Source organism: Neopelma chrysocephalum, unplaced genomic scaffold, assembly GCF_003984885.1.
Source record: "Neopelma chrysocephalum unplaced genomic scaffold, ASM398488v2 Primary Assembly neopelma1_67, whole genome shotgun sequence".
Lineage (NCBI taxonomy): Eukaryota > Metazoa > Chordata > Aves > Passeriformes > Pipridae > Neopelma > Neopelma chrysocephalum.
In genome coordinates this window covers 6,979,039-7,001,330 of record NW_020897726.1, presented here as the reverse complement: position 1 = coordinate 7,001,330, position 22,292 = coordinate 6,979,039, and the positions used below count along the sequence as shown (strand labels likewise).

The window sequence follows — 22,292 nt, the reverse complement described above, 5'->3', positions numbered from 1 at the left end:
CGCTTCACCCTGTAGAAGACAGTCACTTCATCCCTGTGCTGGCAAAAACTCCATGTTCCATATGTCTAGCCTGATTAGGACACAGGCTGAAATTCTGTTTTTTTTCTGTGCTGGATGAGATTGTGGGTCTGAAGTCTGGTCCTTATCTCCTAAAAACAGTCAGAAAAGACAATTTAAGGATTCCTTACCTGCTTTGAGTTATACAGGACTGAGAAAACCTAGCCCTTCCTCTTCCTCTCTTCTCTCTTTTTTTTTTCCTATTCTATTATCATTCTGACATGATAATTAATATGAAATACTACCTTACTAAGGGACCACTGAAGTGTCTTACTTGATAATGAAACTTAGAACCTGTGACTGCTAAATTCAATAGCAGATTTTTCTTGTCCTGACAAAGTCTGTTTGGGCTTTTTCTGCTTGGATGTACTTTGATGAACGCACAGCAGAGCTTATTTTCAGTATTTTTCTCAGTGAGAGTCCCGGATGAGAGGGCATTTCTGCAGTGTCTAGATTACATGTAATGTTAAAACAGCACATATTAGGCAAAAAGTGGTTTAATGGTGTATTCATTGTTTTAAGATGACTGCTACATTTCTGTTAATAAGAGGAGCAATGAAGAATGACCTCTAAGTACTCCAAATTAATAGTAACAGATAAGTAATTTTTTTATCTTTCCATATTTTTACTTAGTTTTGGGGCTTTTTTAAAAGGGATCCTTGAGCTGATGTAACCTTAAAATGGGAAGTACTTCATTAACAGTCTAAAATGAGCTCGTTGTTTGTCCTAAATCGAGACACATTTTTCTTCAAACACTAAAAATTGATAACAGGTCATAAATCAGTCACCTCAAACACTTGGATCTTGCCCTGGGAGTATTTTATGTCTGCTTCTGTCTTATTTGTTGTCTTGAAACAATGGTTTAAGGAGAAGAAAACATATAATTGCTCTGTAATTTCTGCACTAAAATGTTTTCTTTTGAAGTAGCTCCACTTAGCCTGTAAAAATACTTCTGGGTCTTAGTCAAGCATTTAGTACAATTTAAAACTGCAATACTAAATTTCATTGGTTGGACTTTTTATTAGATAAGGTAGAAATGAAAGCAGCAGGCAATTTAATTAGCAGTAATTTTTCTGGGCAAGTCATTACTTTGATGAACTTCAGAGCAATGTTTATGGCTCCTAATTAACCATGTTAGTCATTTGATTGAATAATCACTTTGGAAATGTTTCTACAATTTGATTAGAGTCTGACCCACTCTGATAGTCATAAATTAACTGATAGCACTTTAGGATAACAAGACTCTAGTTACTTTACGAGAAATAAACTCTTCCTTGCTGTATTTTTCAGTCTTCTGTGGGCTGTTTAAGCACAAGCTAACCAGAAGATTAAGTAATGTTGGTACAAACAATGCTTGCCTTAAAGAGACTCCAGATGTTAATTATACTTGACTTAGGAGCTTGGGGGATGAAACCCTGAATTGGCTAAGAAGACAACTTCTTGAATGCGTGCATAATTCTTTATTTCGTATACTCTGTTGTATCGCTCTGCAAGAGTGGAGTTCATGAGTCAAAAAGAGCTTTGCTGCCAATACTAGAGAATTTTTACCTAAAATAGAAAATAGCATCTGTTTCAGTTCTACAACTTCCTCTTTTTTACGTAGATTTTTCCATTCTCCTTAAAATTCAATCTTCTTGGAAACATGAATGATTCCTTGCAGGTGAACCACTGCTTGTAGCCTTGACTTCTAGTCTGTAGAGCTATACTTGACTCGGGTGATCACTGAGTCACTGATTCCTGTGGTTGCTCAGAATAGCTGCCTGAGACACTGGAGATTGTCAAAGCCTGAGGAGGCAGGCACTGAGTGTTTCATGGAGAGAGGAGGTAATGAGGAGTTTGGCACAGATGTGCAAGAGAGACCGTGGGCTGTTAGAGGAAACTTTTTATTACTGCCCTGTGTTTCACTGGTTTTGTGAAGTCAGTGTAAAACCTCATTTTCTTATCCTGGCAGATCTTTGATACTCATCACCAGTCAGTGAACAGTGAAATTTGGAATCACAGTCTGAAAGGGTCTGTAGGCAGTGTTGGAAAAATGATGTCTGCTCTTTCGACCTCTGTTTGCATCTCTTTAAGAGTTACAAGTTACTGGTAACAGATTGCATAGCTTAGGGTAGGAGTTTATCATAAGATCAAATAGACTTTGTTAAGCAAAACTATTGATATCCAAAAAGTGGGTTAAACCTGGTCTAGAAGGGCAGACTGTTTGCAACTCCCTGTGCACAGGATGTGGCTACCTGGGGACAGTGCAAGACACGGGAAAGAAACACCATTTTCATTAGTTCTGTTTGATTTTTCTCATTCTTCTTGCAGATTTGAGTAGAGGTGGAGAATAGCAAATAAATATCAGTATTACTTAGAATATGCGCAGTAATTTTTTGGGGCAAGGTGTCATTTTTGTTTGAGGATGTGCAAGTGGAGAGTGACATAGATACATCTAAATTCGTAGATAAAATGCTTAGCAATCACAGAAAATTTCATTAACCCTTCAAATCCTTAACCGGAGTCTAAAAAGCAATATCCTAATCTAAATTCACTTTGACATGCCTTGAGTTAATGCAGAGTTTATAAGTCTCCAGTGTGATTGGCAGGCTTTTCAGTATAGTTGATTAAAAATGTTGAGTTGAATTAGTTACAAAGATAGATATACAAGCACAGGGTTTAAAATATTTGTGGTCTCTGGTGTGGATTTTTTGGTCTGCGAATGGTCTAAAGTGAAATTGCCATGGGAGTCAACTTTTTAGCAAAGTTTATTAGAAAAGGGTTTGAGTTCAAGTGCCTATGTTAGATAGGGTCTAGGATCCTCATATCGTGATTTTCTCTATCACCATGCCTTGTGTGTGCTGTTCTGAAATTCTGACTGATTGTTGACAGGTTCCTTCTCACTGTAACTTGCATTCTTTTTTGTTGCTCTTCTGCCTGCAGCCTGTCTCATTGATAACCTGCACACTTTTAATTCCAGACAGTCTTTTGACTTGCATTGTCGTGTTCTCCTTTCAGAAGTGCCTAGCTGCCACTCCATTTACATGAGGCAAGAAGGCTTCCTGGCTCACCCAAACAGAACAGAAGTTAAGTTTTCTATTATGTATCACTTCTGTATGAGAGAAATTTAAAAAATTAAAAAGCTTGGGGATTTGGGGTTCACTGGTTTAATTCTGCTTCTGGGAAGACTCACATCATCTTTTGTTCCCTTTCCAGTCTTGAGTTTCTGATGCACTGATTTTTTAGTAGCTTCTTTTAGTGCCATGGGTTGATCAGGATAGAAGCAATTATATTATGAACTTACTCTGCTTTTAAAGGCCTCTAGCAGTTGAAAGGAAGAGATGCTTAAAAATTTCCATTTCAGCCATTCTGCTCAAGTGATATTTTCCAGGCTGTTGGTGTGACAGGCTTGGTTTAACTGTCTTAAGTAATCCATTTTATACTTTAAATTCAGTGGAAGTTTTTTGCTTTTTCTTTTGTTATTATTTTTGCAATATTTTGTTGCATTTTAGGCTCAAAATTGAGATTAGTACCAAACCGCCCTCCCAGTGATTTCAGTAGGGCAGAGCTTAGGTAATTGTCAAAATTAATAATTCTGAGTACAAGCACTTTATATGTATTAAAAATAAGAAGACCAACAGAAGTAAGACCACTGAAAGAGAAGTTATACCCTCCACTCCCCTGTTTTTGTGTACCTTTCTTGTCAATATATTATTTTTGCTTGTTTGTTTAGGGTTTATTTGTTTTTCTTCCAAGAGGCAAATTTCACAAACTTGAGGAATTTTTTTTTGAGATTGATGAGAATCCAGATAGATGTGTGACTCAGAGCCTTCTAGTAAGACTTCATTCACTAGTGAAAAGACATAACTGGAAAGATAACACATCTGGCTAAAAGCCCACCTGCTTCTGGGGTGGAATAAAGGCAGAAAAAAAGAAATAGAAGGTATTGTCAAATAAGAAAGGTCAAACAGGAGATGTAAATTTCTAACAGTCTTGGTATTTGAAATTATGTGAAGTATAGAAGCTTGATAAGGGAGTTGAAAGACATAAGGGAAAAATCCACACAATGCAGGGCTAATGGCAACAGGTTTTGAGCTTTGATCATTGCACAGATAGGGGAAAACCAATTTTAGCCATGTTATGCACTCGTAAGAGGTTGGTGGTGGCAAAATTGTTATGAATGACATAGAAAATCAGTGATGTTTGCTAAATATTTGTTTTCTGTATTTGAAAATCAGTCAACATGATTTTATGGAATAAAGGTCATGTCAAATCTGATTCTATTCTTTGCTGAGATTAAAAGTTTGATTGATAAAGATGCTTGTATCATATAGTTAGACTTTCTATGGCATTCAGTTTGCCTCTGCATTACATTCTGATTAAGAAGTTAGCACAAAGCAATATCAATAAAGTACACATTAAATACATTAAGACCTGGCCAACTGACAGATCTAGAAGTGGCTGTCACTGAGCAATCATCTCTGAATGGATTGTTTCTGTTATAGTTCTGTAGGAATTGATATCAGGAGTGTTGCTATTCAACATTTTCAGTAAAGATACGGAACAAAGTTAATAGATAACTTTATGGCACAAAGATAGAGTGGTAAATAACAGGCAGGACGGGGCAGTCACACAAAGCATTTTGAATTGTTTGGTAATCTGGGCACATTAAACAAAATGGTTTTTTAATATGCAATTTTAGGCCTCTGGAATCGGGAAGCAGTATATTAGAAAAAATGATTTTGAGATGGGCCTCCCCCTCCTCAGGTTCACAGTGGGAGACCAGCCCAACTAAACACTGCAACCTTATGACGAAAAAACCTTCTGTAGTACTTACACAGTCAAAAGAAGGGTCAGAGAGTGGCAGGAGAGGAGGAGATGTTTTGTCTCACTAAGTAGCACTGGTGAGAGAGCACCAGTACTGGTATGCAGCACAGTTCTGATTAAGGGAAGCATTAACATAATAGGGAATAGTAGGAGTGTGTACAAAAGAGTGTGCTAGAAATGACTGCTGAGTTACAGAGAGTATCTTCTAATGAAAAAAAAATTTTACAAAATTATCCTAATTGGAAGAAACATCAAGGGCAGTGTGTGGTGGTGACTTCTGTGAGTGCGAGAAGGAAATGCCAAGTAGTACTTCTTTAGTCTCGCAGGGAGAAGACCCGCAGGAACTAATGGTTAAAAGTCAAAGCCATGCTAGTTCAAACAAAAACTGAGACAAACATTTTAGAACAAATCATAGAGAAAAATGGGTACTTCTTCATTTTTGCAGGTAGAGATTAACAGTCTTTTGGGAATACACGCATTAATTAAACACCCCTGTACTGAGGCCAAAATATTGTGATTGGACAATGTGTAAAGGATGTGGGATATTAATCTGATTCCTGGCATGATATCTTCTTTCTCCATGCATCTTTTATATAAACACCTCTCTCTTTTTAACTTACAGGCTGTATGTATGAAAAGGGACCTAGGCAGTTTTATGATGACACTTGCGTTGTTCCAGAGAAGTTTGACGGTATGTATGACACATCTCTCTTTTTCTTGTGTAGCGAGATGAAAACGAAAGAGATGAGGGACTTTTCTCTGTTGCTGATCAAAAAAGCCCAGTAACGTTCCAATTTAGGATTCCTTAACACACCGTTTGCGGTGTGCCCAACCAAAGCTGACCTTTGTCTCTTGAAACCAAAGTCTCCTCTTCAATAGGATGTCATTCGACTTTTACCAGCAAAAGATGCTGTATCCAGAGTTGTGGCAGAGGAGCTCAGTTCCTGTACTGTTAAAAAAGTAATAGGAGGATTTCCATTTCACTGATCATCACATAGCACTTGTTGTTTGAGATTTAATGAAAGCTGGTTTTATAATTTACAAATCAGCAGAGAAAGCAGCAAGTTTGGTTTAATTGAGGATTAAGCCTCTTGTCTAGCTGTCGCTGAAGGGATGAATAGTGGGGAGTGAGTGTATAGGGCATTTTTCGGTTTATGTCAATGTCTTTCCACTAGGTTAAATGCACTAGTGGTTTATTTTTCAGTGGGATTGATTACAAATCAATGCTCTTTTCACAACACTACCGATTACAACAGATTTTTTTTTTTAAGAGTAATTCTGACATCAATTAAAATGAATTGGTCCAAATTATCTTCAGTTACTCTGACGTAAAATCAGTTTCCTGGAGTAACTCAGTTGATTTCAGATTTATTTCATTATAAGCAAAGTAGATGGACACTGTATTTCTTGCCAGTTAACGCTGTTGGTCTGCAGCTTTGGGAAGTAATTTGGAGACGAGCTATTTAAATTTGCTAGAGTGGCTTTTTGTTAGTGTAGTGTAGTTTTGTTACTGTAGTGTTGTTAGTATAGCTTTTGTGTTAGTGTATTTATTTCTTTTAATAGTGCTTTATTTATTTTAGCAGGAAACATCAGATACTTCCTGATAAACCTGTGAACAACTCTCTGACCATAGCTAAAAGTAGAGCTGGAGAATTGGCATTTTTCTCCTGCTTTATTTTGTTTGTTTTCCCCTGAGAATCACTTATGGATTACAAAATTATTGCGTGTCTAGCAGCATTTGTTGTGTATGCTGAAGACATGGAGACTCTGAAATGAAAGTAACTCAAATAATTGCACATTCTTCAAACAGTATCACATGTATTTTGGGGTTAGTAAGACATAGATAATTTTAAACAATATTAAACCTAACAGAAAGTTGCTTAAGCCAGTATTGCATTGTCACTGCATCAACATATTCACTGAAAGGATGATTTATTGGAAGTCTGCTTTATACCCTGGCTTTGTAATATGAGCTTGGTTTTGGTTTGTTTTTTTTGGGGGGGGGGTTGGGGTTTTTGGGTTTTTTTGTGTTTTTATTTTTTGTGTGGTTTTTGTTTGTTTGGTTGGTTTGGGTTTGGGTTTTTTCTTTTTTTTTTAAAGCACATTGAGTCAGGGGCGCTTTTTTGCCCCCAGAAATGATTGTGGGTCTGATCTGTTTTGAGTACCAGTGGCAAATTCGTATTTACATTTATGAAAATGGAGATCAGACCCTCTAGTACAAGAAGTTAAAACTCTTCAGGAGTAGTATTTATCTATATCTTCCTTGAAAATCCTTTTGGTTTATTTGGGTTTTGTACATGGAGGGGAATGAAAATAACAAAGAAATACAAATAAAGTAAAAGAAATAAATGTTGGGAAATATTTGTGTGCTTGTGAAGCAAGCAGTCTGCTGCTAGCTTCTATGACTGTTCAGTGAGAGAACACCTTGTACTCTCTAGAAGATTGATGTCATGATGCAGATATGTGTGTTTATACTTATAGTGTGATGACTTTTGAGGAAAAAAATAGCAGATGTGTCATCATATTCTGACCAGTACAGCAAAAGTTGGATGAGCTCAGGACTAGTCTTGATGTTTCAGAAGTAGATTCTCAGCTGCTTTGTTTGAAATCAAAGATCGGCACAGGCAAAGAATCTGATCCTCTGTAATACTGCACTTGCTATTTGTGGATTGCTCAGCTATCATTAAAAGAAAAAAACCTGTCCTTGAAAAAGAAGACCTTTCAGGACTGGAACCCGAACCTCACATAAACCAAAAAACCTTGTGTTGATTTATTTGTTTTCCACAGCTATTGACTCAGTTTTCTTTCCTCATTACAAAAGGAAGTGCTCCATTTTTAATATTATTATTCTACCTTTCACTCCATGGAGCCATTCTGTAATGGCCATCAGAATATCCTAATGTGGTTGAATGTAAATTCCTGGCTTTCCATATTAAATGGATCACACTGTTTATTGGAGGGTATCACCGTTCTTGTAGTTGAAATGAGGAGTTTTACCAGTATATCAAGGATTGCAGTCATTGTGTGGGGCAAAAAATAGTCTGCTTCAATATCAAACCTTTCAGCTGTTGTTGTTTGCATGAGTGGTTTAGTATGAATATGATTTAAAAACAACAAAGACAGTAGGGATGTAGCAGGATGTTTTTTTCATTGGCAGTTTGTGGAACAGCTAGTAGAATGCTATTATTGCTTTTTTAAAAGATTACTCTAGACTTAAAATTTTAGAAAAATTAACTCACTGCTTTTTAGGGGAATACTAATTTAATATGTAGATATGAGGAAAAGTCATATGTGCTTATATGCAAGTTCAGTATGCCACAGAGGAACTCACACATCTGCAGGATTTACATGCCTGTACATAAAGCACATGCTGTATAAGTCCAAGTCAAATACTTGGTCACATTTTCCTTAGAAGCATTTGCATGCAAAAGAAGTTTCACTCAGTAGGGTTTTGCAGCTCTATGAAGCATACCTTACATTATCAAAACTGGAGTCTGTGCAAAGTATAGTACACAAACACAGTTCTTCACATATCAGAGTTGCTTCAAAAGTAGTCTATGCTCTTTAGGCAGAGGATATTACAAAGTGATTTGCAAGCGAGATTTGCATGTATCAAAAGTACATGGGAAGAGGCTTAGTGAGACTTCCATAAATCATGAATGAATTTATGTGCTTTTGAGTATATTCATATGTTACTGTAAGTCACCAGCAAACAGGGGAATGTTGCTGGCTGTTTCTTCCCTCTGTTTTATTAACCCTAATAACAGCTTTGCCAGTTTATCTGACAAAGTGAGTGATTGTGGTGATGCTTTTTGTGCAGTGCTTACCTGATACTGTTGTTCTGTGCAGGTGATGTCAAACAGGAGCCGGGCATGTACCGTGAAGGACCCACGTACCAACGGCGAGGCTCGCTTCAGCTGTGGCAGTTCTTGGTAGCTCTTCTTGATGACCCATCAAACTCTCACTTCATAGCATGGACTGGTCGAGGCATGGAATTCAAGCTGATTGAGCCAGAGGAGGTGGGTTAGGCATACAGCATGCCCTCACATCCACTGCCCCATCCTGCAAATTGAATTGTGCTCCTTTGGGCTTGGGCCTTATTTTTCTTCAGTATTTTGCTTCAGTAGCACTTTACAAGGGTGACAGGTGTGGTTAAGCACAGACTTGACTCCTAGTCCCACAAAATAATAAAAGTATTGCAAGTACTAGAGTTACAAAATACTTCACATTATTTGTGGTGCCCAGATTTTTCAGAGCCGCTTTATGGATAGAGCTATGTTCGAAAATCCTTTGAAAGCTTTTCCCTTAAAAGTCTTTCAACACCAAATATTCTTCAGTGTGAAGATGTGGGAACTTGGAGCTTTTAGGTTGTAGAGTGAAGTACCCCAAGTCTGACAGATGGCAAAGGAGAAGGTTAAGATTTTTAGGCAGTAATATCCTGTCAAAATTGCATAAATTTCTCTCTATTTAGGGTTTTCTTCAGAATCTTCCTGCTTATGTGTATCATTAGATTGTTTAGTCCATGCTTAGATTGTAGGCTTGCAAACACTCATGCACATGCATGGCATTCCTGAACCATGAAGGACTCATGGGATAGATAAAATTACTTGTGTTCATGAACATTTGCTGAAGCATGACTTAGTTCACTTGTGTGATAAAAAGGAATAAATTGAATGTTTTATTACATAAAAAGTTTTGGACTAGGTAACATTACATAACCTATCCTGTATTCTCAACAGTCATGGAAACTTGGAAGATCAGGTGTATGTGAATTTTTTACTGTAAAATTGATGTGGAGGATTTAATTAGGGTTGTCAAAAAGCAGTATCACTCTGCTTTACTTTTTTGCCCCTTGAATAGGGTTTGGTAGTAGAGGAGACCACAGCAAATTTTCTGACAGGATGCTCTCTGAGTGAGAACTGAGTAGGAATGTTTGGGGGTGTATGGCTGGTTCTGCGTTCCACCAGCTGTTTCTGCTGTTTGCCATCCATCTGCTGGTAAAAGCAATCTGAAAGCTTTCTTGCATTTTAGTTACATTGTGTGCTAACAGCTCTATGGGGATGATAGAGTAATTGGGGATGGATGTCCCCTGATAGGACTGATGTCCCTTTCCTTCCTGACGTGGTCTGGCTGAGGAGCAGGTTGCTGCAATGACCCCTGTGCTGGTTCTAGTTTGTCTGAGCATTCCCCACACTAGTGATAGGGCAGATCCTGGCATTGTGCATCTGAGGATTTGACCTCAGAACAGCCTGAGTTGATTTGATATTGAAACTTGCAAGTCTGCAGCCTTAGCAGGCTACATGGATTGCACGGTTGCGTGACCTGTCCCAGAATGGAGCGAAATCTTTGGAAAGGCTTTGGTTTTGGTGAATAACATATCTAATTTTCCCCCCATTCTCAGTCTCTGTATTTTCTACCCTCTTACTTTTGCCTATGTCCAAATTTTTTCAAGATGGAAGAGCTTTATTGAGAAATGGTTTCCAGCAGATGGTGCAAAAACTTAAGAGATTTTATTAGCTAAGGAAAGGAAAGTAGCAAAACAAAGTCCTAAGGTTTCCTTATTGTGTAATTCCCTGAAGAACTGGATATTCTAATTTAAGTTAAACAGATCATCTGCTTGTCTGGCTATGTAGAAGTTGCTTTGTTTTTGAGCAGCACTGCATCTGAGATCTGGAGGAGGCAGGATACTTGAAAGTTGCCTCACTCCTATGTAGTCTTGGGGATTACAAAGGAACCTAAGTTGTTTTCATTTGAATGTCAGGAATCTCTCAATTAAAATAAGAATAGCCTATAGGAAGTTGCACAGTTCTGTTGGTTGCCAAGTGTAAATTGAAGGGAAGTCAAAGAGCTTGTTGGTTCTGCTGTGGCAGGTTAGGATGTAAATGACATGACCTTTCCATCTCATTCTTTGCTGGAGGTTTGTTCCCTTGTAGAAAGGGTGACAACAAAAATGAATATGTATCAACTCCTGGAGTGCCATAGTTCATTCAGAAAGTAAGTGTGTGTGAACTATGGAGACTGAGAATTGGGTGTAGGTCCACTTATGCTGCCTTGTCGCAGGGACAGCAACCTTCAGCAGGAAGGTGGGGTGGAAGGGTAGAAGTCTGAATCCCTTCCACAGAGCAAGACTATGTAAATGCTATGCAGTTCTGGGACAGGAAGAGTTGCTCACCAAGACTCCTTCTGGACCTGCTTGCCTGTTTAGGAGTGTCAAAATACCACACAAAAAAATGGAGCATATTCTTAACCATTACTTTGTTGTAGTTATCTTTACTGTGTATTTATTTATTTTGCAAGCTTGTTATGTTGGGGACATTCAGGTCTCTGATTAATGCAGAAAAAAACTTGGAAGGAATAAACAAAGAATGATGCGGGCATGTGTTGTGAAGATGAATAGGTGAATCAAGGTTACGCATCTAGGTCAGATCTGCAGCTGGAATAAATTGACATGATTGGAGGTGTGTTTCAATACAGCTAAAACATAGCTGAAGTTAGCAGAGCCATGATAATTTACGTAAGCCTGAAAAGCTGCACCACTGAAAGGAAATAATACTTTTAAAAGAAATTTTAGAGATTATATGGAGATCGAAATCATGGAATTTGCTGTTGTTTAGTCCCCTTCAATACTCAGTGGTGTGTGTTGCCTATGGCTTGCATCAAAAAGTTCCAGACACCTATGGGAAAGTTTCGCAGAGCAGACTGCAGAGAAACTGCTTGACTGCTCTGTCCTTTTTCCTGAGCTGTATGCATATGCACCTCTCGAACGTTTTTATAAAATGTGCTTTAGAGAGTTCATCAGCTCTGACCGTTTTTTCCCTCTGGTGATGTGATAGTCATTTTTACAGACAGTAATTGAAATGTCATCAACAGCTGATTATAATTTCAGGTGGGGAATACGAAGTTGAGCTCTTTAAACAAAGGGTGTCTTTGTCCAGAACTATCTTTAGCAATAAAACAGGAAGCGTAAAGGCAAGTAGGAATCATAAATCAGAGCAAAAGGCATATAATTCTCTATGGAATGGTTTCCTAAGTTACTTGCAATTCACTTTTTATTGTTATTTTTAAGGGAAATTATACAACTGCAACCATGAAATTTCTATTCCATTCTTCATACCACCATATAGTTCTTCCAAACGATTACTCTGCCTCCTCAGATAATTCATTTTTTTTGCTGAAATAATGTTTGAGACTGGGAGTTGGCTTTTGACTTGTATCTCCTAATAATCTCAACATTGCTGTCATTCCAAGTACAGTCTGTATTAGTTCATGAACTAAGTGTTCATGTGCATGAATGTGTGTTTAATATAACTTAGTTTTCTGACAGCAAGGAAAAGACAGGAATAGTACAATTATCCATAGTATCAAACTAAAGATAAGTTTTCATCTTTTGTGAAAATTTTCTGGTGAAACTTGCTAAATATTTTTTGTCTGTCTTTGGCTTTATTTTTTCATTGGTTTCTTTATTAAAAAGCAAAAAAAAATCCTAACCCTCCACCACATTTGCAAATAAGTAAGCTGGTTTCAGGTTTAATGGTGATGTGTCTCCAATTGAAAATCATAGTATTACATGGGAAATTCAGGTCATGGCAACCTTTTCTCTTATTTGTTGCACCTGCAGGGTTCTCCCTCCTGCATCCCCAAATAAAGTATCTGATGATAAGATCTGCTTGTTAAATGCGTTTAACAAATCAATGCTAATCCATTTTTGTGGCAGGTGGCACGTCGCTGGGGGATTCAGAAAAATAGGCCAGCTATGAACTATGATAAACTCAGCCGATCGCTTCGCTATTATTATGAAAAGGGAATCATGCAAAAGGTGAGTAGCTAATTTTGTATTACATTTCACCAGAGTCTTGCATGTTAATCCATAACTTGTTGCATTATGTAGTTTTTTCATCCATTTAGGCAAACACTAAGCTTTTTTCACCTACCAGGTCCAGCATATGCTTTAAGATATTTTTTTTTCTATGTAAAAAGTGTCTGTGGTTTTAGTTCTCACAATGCATGTCATGATTATAGGGAAAGAGGTAACATTCAAAAATATCCAAAAGAGCTTCCTGACAGCTGGGAAAGGCAAATAGTAGAGTACAGTGTGATTAATTATTTGCGGATCTGAATTAGCTACCCAGTGCTTGGATACTTCAGTAAGTGTAAGATAGGGGAGAAAACTTACACCTATTAACATACAAAATACTTTAATATTTTTACCAGTAGTGTTGTAATAATTCTGTTTTTAATTGAAATTGAATATTTTAATAGACTGAATTAGGAAAAATATTCAACAACAATTTTTATATTACAGTCTGGTCTTGCTGACAGTATTCAATCCATTCTTCTACTGTGGCTTGCTGATTTACTTGTATATTTTTAAATCTTGCTATGTAGTGCTATGTAGATTGACTTGGAAATCAATAGGAGAGACCTGTCTGCTTTATCTACAAAATTGGCAGGTGTGATCAAAGATCATAATGAACACCTTGTGCCATAGTACTTATTCCATGTCTTTTCACATTAGTTTTTTGACCTGTGATGATTAACATGTTTAAACCTGCCATTTACCAATTCCATGAATGGAAACAATGCTGTCAGCTCAAGTTACTCTGGGCAGCTTTTCCAGTAGGTTTTGTGAAGTCTAACAAGTTCTCTTGCTTAGATTGTGGGATTGTTGTAGTGCACTCTTTTTTCACTATCCGGGAGTCAACTTGGACAACAATCTGGGCTAGTATTGTCTTATGGTTCTTCAGTAGCACAGCACCTTATTCATTTTTGTGTCATGTAACTATACATTGAATCTTTGTAAAGTGAACTGGAAACCGGGTCCGGTCAGAGAGAAGCAGAAATGCTTAAGCTTGCTGGCTGGTGCTTCAGACAGAGAAGTTCCTTGTTGCAGGTTACAGCTCAGCTGCATTAGGCGAGTGTGCTGCCAGCACAGTTCAAAGGCAGCAGAGAGGCAAGAAAAAGCAGAGAGTGAAGCAAGCTGAAAAGGTGGGGTTCGAAATACCAGAAGGCTGATAATGCTGCCCCAACCCACACATCCATTTAATATGGAAAGTTTACAAGTACTTCTGATAGGTAGCTTGCTACCTCTTAAGCTACTACTTTATTAGCTGGAAGAACATATTTAACACACAAATTGAAAGCTAGCTTGTGTGCTTATTTTTCTGACATAGCAGTGTTTGAGGCTTGTCCTAGGATTGATCTATCTCGCCAGTTCGTGTATGTTAAAACTAATGGGGATTGCAGATTCATAGCAGGTTTCTTTACTGCAAAGTTTGTATACGTGCTTTCCCTCCTGTGTTTTAAATTAAGCAATGATAGCAGGTTATGCAAAAGCCTAATTTCTGAATGCAGCCTATAGTTTGTCAAAGTTCATGTAAAAAATTCTACTGCAGATATAGCCTCCATCAAATTCTATTTGTAGAATAAATAAGCTGAAAATTTAAGGAGGTGCTTGAAACTATTTTGTACTCATAAGAATAGAGTTGTTAAGTTTGTGACACTTCTTCCGTCTTCATTCACTCACTTCAGTGCCATGGTAGCTGAAGTTGCAAGAAGCTGGCAATATGATCTTTATTTTTAAATAATTTTAATAAATTGTGAGCATACATAATGGTTCATATTTTTAAGCACAATTTTTAAAATAAGGTGCTTTAGAAGACACTGTATTGACTTCTGTTTGTTGTTTGGGTTTTTTAATAAGACAACAAATCGGTGTTGTTTTTATTATTCTTTAACTTTTAGGAAATTGAAACACAGACATTTGATTAAGGGAAAACTTTAGGATCTTTGGACAAATTGCCCCTCCATAAGCAAATCTAAATGTCCCAGCTTTGCATGAGCAATTGCTAAGTACATATTAACCTACGTATTTGCTTACGCTGTGCCTGTGCAATCAGCATCCACCATAACTAGAGTGCTTTTGTACGTAAATATGAATCAATCTGTGTAAAGTGAAATCCAGATCTCTGTCGTGCAATGTGATTCTTTTTTCCACTTCGCACACAGAGTGTGTAATTTTATTTTGCCACTGTAGTGACAATTTGTTTACATTTTCCAGTAAGAACAGTTCCATTTGTGGTTAAGTGTAGGAAATGATTGCAAACAAATGTTTAGTGTAGAATACCTAGTCCATCTTCCAACAGGATGTGACATGTGGCAAAATCAGGATCATTCCGCACAATCTGCTTTGGCGGGTCCCTCTTGTCTTTGCTAGGTCATTGCCTAATGAGTTCTGCTGTCACGTTATTAATTGTGTAACAAAGGTGAGTTCTTCACAAGACTGTTGAACTTGGAGTTGCAAAACACAAGGCCTTACTCTACACCTTTTTTCACCCTTCTGTTGTCTTAAGGTGGCTGGAGAAAGATACGTCTACAAGTTTGTTTGCGACCCTGAAGCGCTTTTCTCCATGGCTTTTCCGGACAACCAGCGCCCCTTACTGAAGACTGACATGGAGCGCCACATCAATGAGGAGGACACTGTGCCTCTGTCCCACTTTGATGAGAGCATGGTCTACATGCAGGATGGTGGCTGCTGCAACACCCACCCCTACAACGAAGGCTATGTCTATTAACAGCAGTGACAGTGAAGGGGATGTTTTCCCCCTCCCTTAAGCTTCTCCTCTTTCACAAGACCCAGAGGAAAGCTGAATCGACTTCAGTTTGTTTTTTAAATAGTACACTAAAAGGGGCTTTTCCTGTTGCATTACTCCTATGGTCTGCCATGGACAGCGCACTTTATTTGAAAGGGGTGGGTTGGAACCTAAACGTTATTCTGTGTAAAAGGAGGAAAAGGGTGGGTTTGCTTTTTACTTAAGTTTGGGAAGGGAACATACAGGTTTTAAGTACAAAAAAAGCTATATCATGTCTGTTTTGTTTCATATCAGCATAAGATATTGTACATTTTCTCTGGGTATCCATAGTACAGTTAATTCTCATTGTGCAAAATAACCACTTTATGATGATATCAGCACAGCATGCCTAGGGCATTTGTTTCTTGCCATTCTTAATTGTCTTTCTGCAGTAATAAAAAAGAAGCAAAGCATATACTACAGCATTTAATTTCAAAGCTTCCAGTGGCAGATCTTGTACCTTGCCTCTGAGAATAACCAGATATCTGAAAAGTTTTTCCTATTTTTTTTTTCTTTTTTTTTGGGGGGGGGGGGTGATATGGCCTCAAAATAAAATCATAGTTAGTGACAGAGGGGCCATAAGTATAGTCACCAAGCCGCAAAATCCCTGACTTCAGACTGCAAGCTGCATGCTGTATCTGGTGCCACATTGCTATACATATATGGCCCATTCTATGGCTCAGATTTTTCAAGATCCATTTGAGGGTAGTAATTACATGTGGTAGGCTTTCTGATGATCATGTCAGCATTAAATACAGGTTCATGATCAGGAGGGAGAAAACATTTTGTATCCTTCCATTTCCTTTGGTACATAAATAAGTTATTTAATCAATAGGAATTAACTGTACTAAGTCACATATCTAATTATGCTGTTTAGACACAGCAGGCACTCCTTGAGAAAAATATCCAATACACTAAATAGGTACTTTAGTAAATTTTTAGACACGGTACCCATTAATATGCATTTAAACCTTTTACTGCTGTGTTATGTTGATAACATATATAAATACTAGATAATGCTAATGCTTCTGCTGCTGTCTTTTTCTGTAATATTCTCTTTGATGCTGAATTTACTATGACCATTTATAAGCAATGCTGTAACTACAGGTAGCATTTCAGGACAAAATAGATGACTTGAACCATTTATTGCTTAGAAAATAGCTTACACCATAGCTGTGCTGTAAGCAGCTTTTATGCGCATCCACAAATGACTAGTAAGCTTCAGCTTGCTAAGGAAAGCTCTGCAGAACCTTTTGTAATTTTTGGTGGAACGGAGACGAACTGTCAAAGAATACCATGAAGTTGCTGTATGACGTTGTAGTGCTGGCACTGGTGTTACCAATCAGCTTGTTTGGACACTAAATGTAAATGTGATCAGATATGCCCAGAAGACAATTTAAATTTTGAGGGTTTTTTTGTTGTTTTGTTAATTTTTTTCAAATTGATTTATTTTTTTGAGAGGGGTAATCTTGAACACAAGCCACACCTGCTATTCTGTATGTAAAACAAACAAAAAAAAGGCCCTGACAGAATCCCAAAAGTTTTAAATATTTATGAGCACCTTTTTTGAAATACAATAATTTGTAGTTTGAAGAGAGGGAGAGGGGGTAAGATGTGGATTTCTTTTTTTGCCCAGTGAAATTTAAATAGGTGTTACATGAAGTACCTCATTTTCCTATATTGTCAAGAGGTGAGAGAAAAATGAATACATAACCATAAAAAAACAAGAATAATTTTCATCGTAATGGATGGATTTCAAAGACAATCCTAGGTGGTGGGTTAATCTTCTATCCTTTGTCAGTTTAGACACTACCTAAGTTATGAATATTTTAATATGAAGTTAATCAAAAGTAAAGAAGCAGTGGTCACTAGAAACCACAGGTGCATAAAAAGCATTTGGGCAGGTATTTAATTTACTCAGATCCGTAAGACAACATATTTTATGAGAGTGTATATATGCCTTAGTATGTCACCTAATTCTGTCATCCGTAAGTCTCAATGGCACTTAAATACTTGGTGATCAACCCAGAAAAAGAAGTCTAAAGTTGCAGAACTAGCAAAAAGCAAGGGGAAAAGGTTGGATAATATTGTTTAAAAAAATTGTGGTTTCCACTGAAATAAGGTTCAAATGAAACATGCTTTGATGAAAAGTCCTTGGATTGGTTTTGCTTCTTTAATGTCAGCACGGAGCGCCTCTTGCCTGTGGCAGGATGGGGGTATTTGGGAAAGGGGTTGGACAAAAAAGGAAAAAAAAAGATTTAAAAATGCATCAAATGTGTAATATTTAAGAAGAAATATATATATTTATCTGTATATGGTAGTGACTCACTGAACAAAACAAGCAGTCAGACCAACATTACATAATTTCTGAGCAGAAGATAAGAAAGTCTTTCACTGAACTGATTAACCCTTTTTAAAATGTACCTAAGAGGTTTATTTAAAGTCTATTTTTATTCCACTTTTTTGTTTGTTTGGGGTTGGGTTTGGGGTTTTTTTTGTTTGTTTTGTTTGTTTGGGGTTTTCAGGTAGAATAATAAATCTGGCAGCTGATTTCTGCAAGATTGTTGTGTATTGGATTCCTAAACATTTGGACTGGAGAGGCCCCTGCAGTAAGGTTATTCTTTTGGAAGGGGAGAGGAAGGTCTTTTCCCAGTGCCTAGAATAGCTTCCTGCAAAGTGTAACTCAAAAAAAAACATACAAAAAAGCACTTTTTTTCAAGCTGTGCCACAAGTGGAAGGAAAATGAAGGTTTTACCTCATTAGTAGGAGCTGTGAGTATCTGCTTGTGTATCTTCTTGCTGGCCAGAGCAGCTGGGCAGCCCGGAGTAATGGTACTGTGAAGCAAAGTCAGGAGGCATCACTGCAAGACCCACGCGCTGTGATACAGCCAAAGGGGCTCAGGTTTCATCTGCCATGACAGTTCACTTGCATCCGTAGCTGAACAGAGATGAAATTAGATAAGGGCTTGGCAGATCCCCTCAGAATCCATTTGAGAGAGTTAAGATTACAGATTTAGGACAATGTACAAATTTTGCTTCAGGGATATGACTTCCATGACAAAAAGCCTAAGCCTTTTCTCTCCAAGGTTACACCAGTCTAACTTTCTCACACACCAGCTACAGTATAAACCTTAATATTACATTCACTGTAAGTGCACATTTCATATCTGTGTCAGACCAGATCTGCTTACTTTACTTACAGTGGGCTGCTGTAAGGGAGAAACTAGGAGAAACTGGGATACAAGAACATAAACCATTGTTTTCTCCAGAAATTCCCTGTGAAGAGCTCTTTGCTCAGAATCTTTTTGTCTTCAGAGTTCTCTGCTACCTGGGACTATTCCCCAGGGATCAGTGCCTAGAGTTTTATTGCCCTTGACAGCTGACTGGTTTGGGCTTCAGATCCATCTTCACAGGACAGTATCATCTCTAGTAAATATTTTTGCCTTCTTTGTGGTTTTTTTGTTTGGTTGGTTTTTAATAGCAGGAAATAGATCAATGTGTACAAAATGTATTATGAGGAAATCTTTGAATTGTTAATGGCTGCACTTTCTCCTCTAAAGAGCATTAGCTTCAGTTCATGTACTGTAGGTAATAGCACCCATAAACAGCCCTATTCAGTGCTCACATTAATAGTACTGAGGACTTTCCTAAGTAGTCTCCTTCAAAGATGTTTTGGGAGTATTAATTAATATAGTATCTTATACTCTAAGAATCATCACTCTGAAATACCTCACTTGGATCTAGCAGTAAGAGTGTAGGAAATTAATTTCTCGGTCCTCTTTGGTTGTTATTTTAGGGTTTTTCTGTTGTGTGGGTTTTTGGGGTTTTTTTGGTTGTTTTTACTTTTTGGGGGTTTTTTTGGTTGGTTGGATTTGTTGTTTGTTGTTGCTGCTGTGGTTGTTTTGGTTTGGTTTTAAGTCAGAAGCTACTCTGCATGGAAGGGAGGTAGCAGCTGGGAGCAGGCACCTGTGTCTCAGGAACTCTGGTTCCAAGTCCACTGCATTTTGCTAAGATACCAGGCTGAGAACTGGAGCATCTACAGTACAGAACTGAGCCCTGCCCTCCTTGTACTCTTACAGAACAGGGAACTACAGTGCATTGTCTTACGTTACTTCTGCTACAAGAACAGTAATCTCTGGCAGAACAGCAGGATGGAAAGCTAGGGGCAGTAGCATTAAAAAACTACAAGATTACCCAGATCTGTCTGTCTGATGCCTAAGATTCAGAAATACATCAGCAAAGTGCTGTCCCTTACCACCCAGCTTTTATGATTGTATAGGTAGGTAAAGTTAATTTCATCTTTTGCTTCAGGAGGTTGAAATATTGGTTTCCCCCTTGAACACCAATTTAATTTCTGTGGGAAAGAAATATCTGTGCCGTCTTCTTATGTAATAGTCTGAAAATGTCTGTGAAGTGTATTGTTGACATTTTCCCCAAGAACTATTTTTGTGTGGACATGACACAAAAAACATCAGGAAAAGAAAGGTAAATAAACTTAAAGAAGTTATCCATACATCAAGTTCTCCAAAACTATAGCCTTATTTACCCTAGAAATATGTCATGTCTTTAATACTTCTGTATTATCCTTATTACATAGTTTCATTGGACTGACCTCAAAAATACTCAATATACCCTGAAGTTTTGGGGTTTTTTAAATGAGCTTCCTGCTGTTAATAGAGGTTACAGGAAGGGACCTCTGAGGAAGAGTCACAATCAAACGTTTGGATCTGGTAAGCCATAATTCTGCCATGGCTCTTGCAAAGCTCTATGGGCACTTATACCCATGTCTGTGCTTTTTAGTTGTATGGTAGAGAGGTAATTGTTTGTTTGGGTTTTTTTGGTAGTTTCTGAGTAACTACAGTTTGCTTTGTTTCAGAAGGAATGTCTATGTGTATTTCTTTCCACACTCCAGATAACCAGGTAGATAGTTGGTGTCCAAAATAGCATTTCTGCTGTGTAATTCACAGTAGAGGCTGTAGTAGTTCCTTGCTGTTGCCCTAAAAAGGAAAGAGTTGAGGAGATTTCACAGTTTTGTCCCCCCCCTTCAGTGATGGGACCCAGCTGATCTATCTGAAGATAGTTTAAGCCTATTCTTTGCTCACCTATGATATTTTAGTGAACAGTCTGATTGTTAGTACAGTGGCACTTCACAGAAGGTCAGATATAGAGTGTTGAGTGTTTTAGATGCACTGCAAAGGGCTCTCTATGGTGGCTTTCAGTTAAAACCTTGCATGGGCAGTGCCATATTGTTACACGACCTAAATAAAGGCAGAAGGGGATGTTTTTGCAGAGGCATCAGCTCCTCAGAGCTTGAGATGTTTGCTGAATGCAGTTAAGGCTGCTGCCTGGCCAGCTAGGGTGAGTCTGCCTTGAAAGATCTGTCGATGAGCTGTACATGTAGAAAGCCAGAGAGAGCAAGATCCCGGCATGGCTGAGTGAGGCAGCATAGAGATGGGATAAAGTCTGTTAGGGGCAATCTGGCTCTACCAACTAGCTAATCCAGAGCTGATTAGTACAGGAAGAAGGAGGTTATATGACTGATACAGTAAATCGCAGAGATAATTATTTGAAAGACATGCTGCAGGAGAATCATAAGAAATGATGGAAAGCAATAAACTCTGTAAACAGCAGTGATTTTTTAAGACCCCGGTGCTTGTGGGAGTGCTTCAGGAAAAGGAAGAGAAAGTAAAACACCGAAAAGGATGATAATATTAGATGAGAACAACAGGACTAAAACCATGAACTGCATTAGGGGACTTGGAAGATTGCAGTGTTTTAGATAAAAGGAAGGGACTAAGATAAGTACAGAGGCAGTAAACTGAGATAAGAGCAAGAGAGAGAAGGTAATTGGAGGCAGTGCACTTTGTGGTCAGTGGGCCAAATGTGTTAGGCTAACAGAGTTGTACTGGGGATGTGTTTGGCCCTGGTAGTATATCCCCAAGGACAGGAATATCAGTTCTGACTTTGGCATGATTGTTGATAATTTAGTAAAACCATCTGCACAGTGTTTGGTAGCTGTTAAAAGAGCAGGCAATATATTGGAATATGCAGAGAGAGTTTTGGGCTGTAAATGTAGTGTCTCTATCATCCCACTATACTAAAAAAAACCCCAAGAACAACCACAAACACAAAAGAAAAAATACCTTACAGGATAATGGAGCAGATTGTTGGTATAGCTCAGCTTGGTTTCCTTGAAATCAGCTATGTAACTTTACACTAAAAGAGACTATGGCCTGTATTTGGTAATGTGTATGCCTATCTAGCATAGTATACACACAGGACATTTTTACATGTTGCGTTATTCAGAAAGATATACAAATGATCAAGATCTGGGGCATAGCATGAGACCAATTAAAAAAAAAGATGTTAAACAAATATATATGTCTTCTGAATTGTGCTGATGTAGACAACTCATTCCATTTTTATATAAAGCTCTCCACTGGAGCTCTATACACACCTCTAATCCTTGCAATTAACTTTTTTAACCCATGCTGGCAGACTCTGTGTGCTGTAGTCCCTGCTACAAGTGGCTCAGCACTAGTCTCTAAAAGGTGTCTGGAACCTGTAGGGTCAGGCTGCCTGCCCAGCTGGTCACAAAGATCATGTGAAAATTTACAAGTCTTAAGGAGTGTACTAAGCTATTCTCTAATAGCAAATTCTCTATAATAGCAAAAATCAGTTATACTGCAGATTTAGCCACAAAGGCTAGACTTGCAAAGGAATTTCAACCACTGTTATGCTCCATCTTACAAGGCTATGTGATCCCAGCTGTAAATATTTAGGGTATCTAAGGGCCTCCACA

At 38.0% G+C, this 22,292-nt stretch overlaps 1 protein-coding gene across 7 annotated transcripts in view; it reads left to right on the top strand.

Moving 5' to 3' along the window:
* ETV1 (ETS variant 1) overlaps positions 1–21,651 on the top strand; it is a 69,992-nt gene extending 48,341 nt beyond the window's left edge. For 6 of the 7 annotated variants that reach the window (XM_027684665.1, XM_027684667.1, XM_027684669.1 and 3 more), the window contains 5 exons: positions 3,055–3,123; positions 5,486–5,554; positions 8,713–8,882; positions 12,578–12,679; positions 15,213–21,651. In XM_027684665.1, the coding sequence (XP_027540466.1) occupies positions 3,055–3,123; positions 5,486–5,554; positions 8,713–8,882; positions 12,578–12,679; positions 15,213–15,434 (632 nt within the window). In that variant the 3' untranslated portion in view covers positions 15,435–21,651. The remainder of the gene's footprint in view (positions 1–3,054; positions 3,124–5,485; positions 5,555–8,712; positions 8,883–12,577; positions 12,680–15,212) is intronic. The other variant, XM_027684668.1, reaches the window with a different exon arrangement.
* Positions 21,652–22,292: the final 641 nt, after the last annotated feature.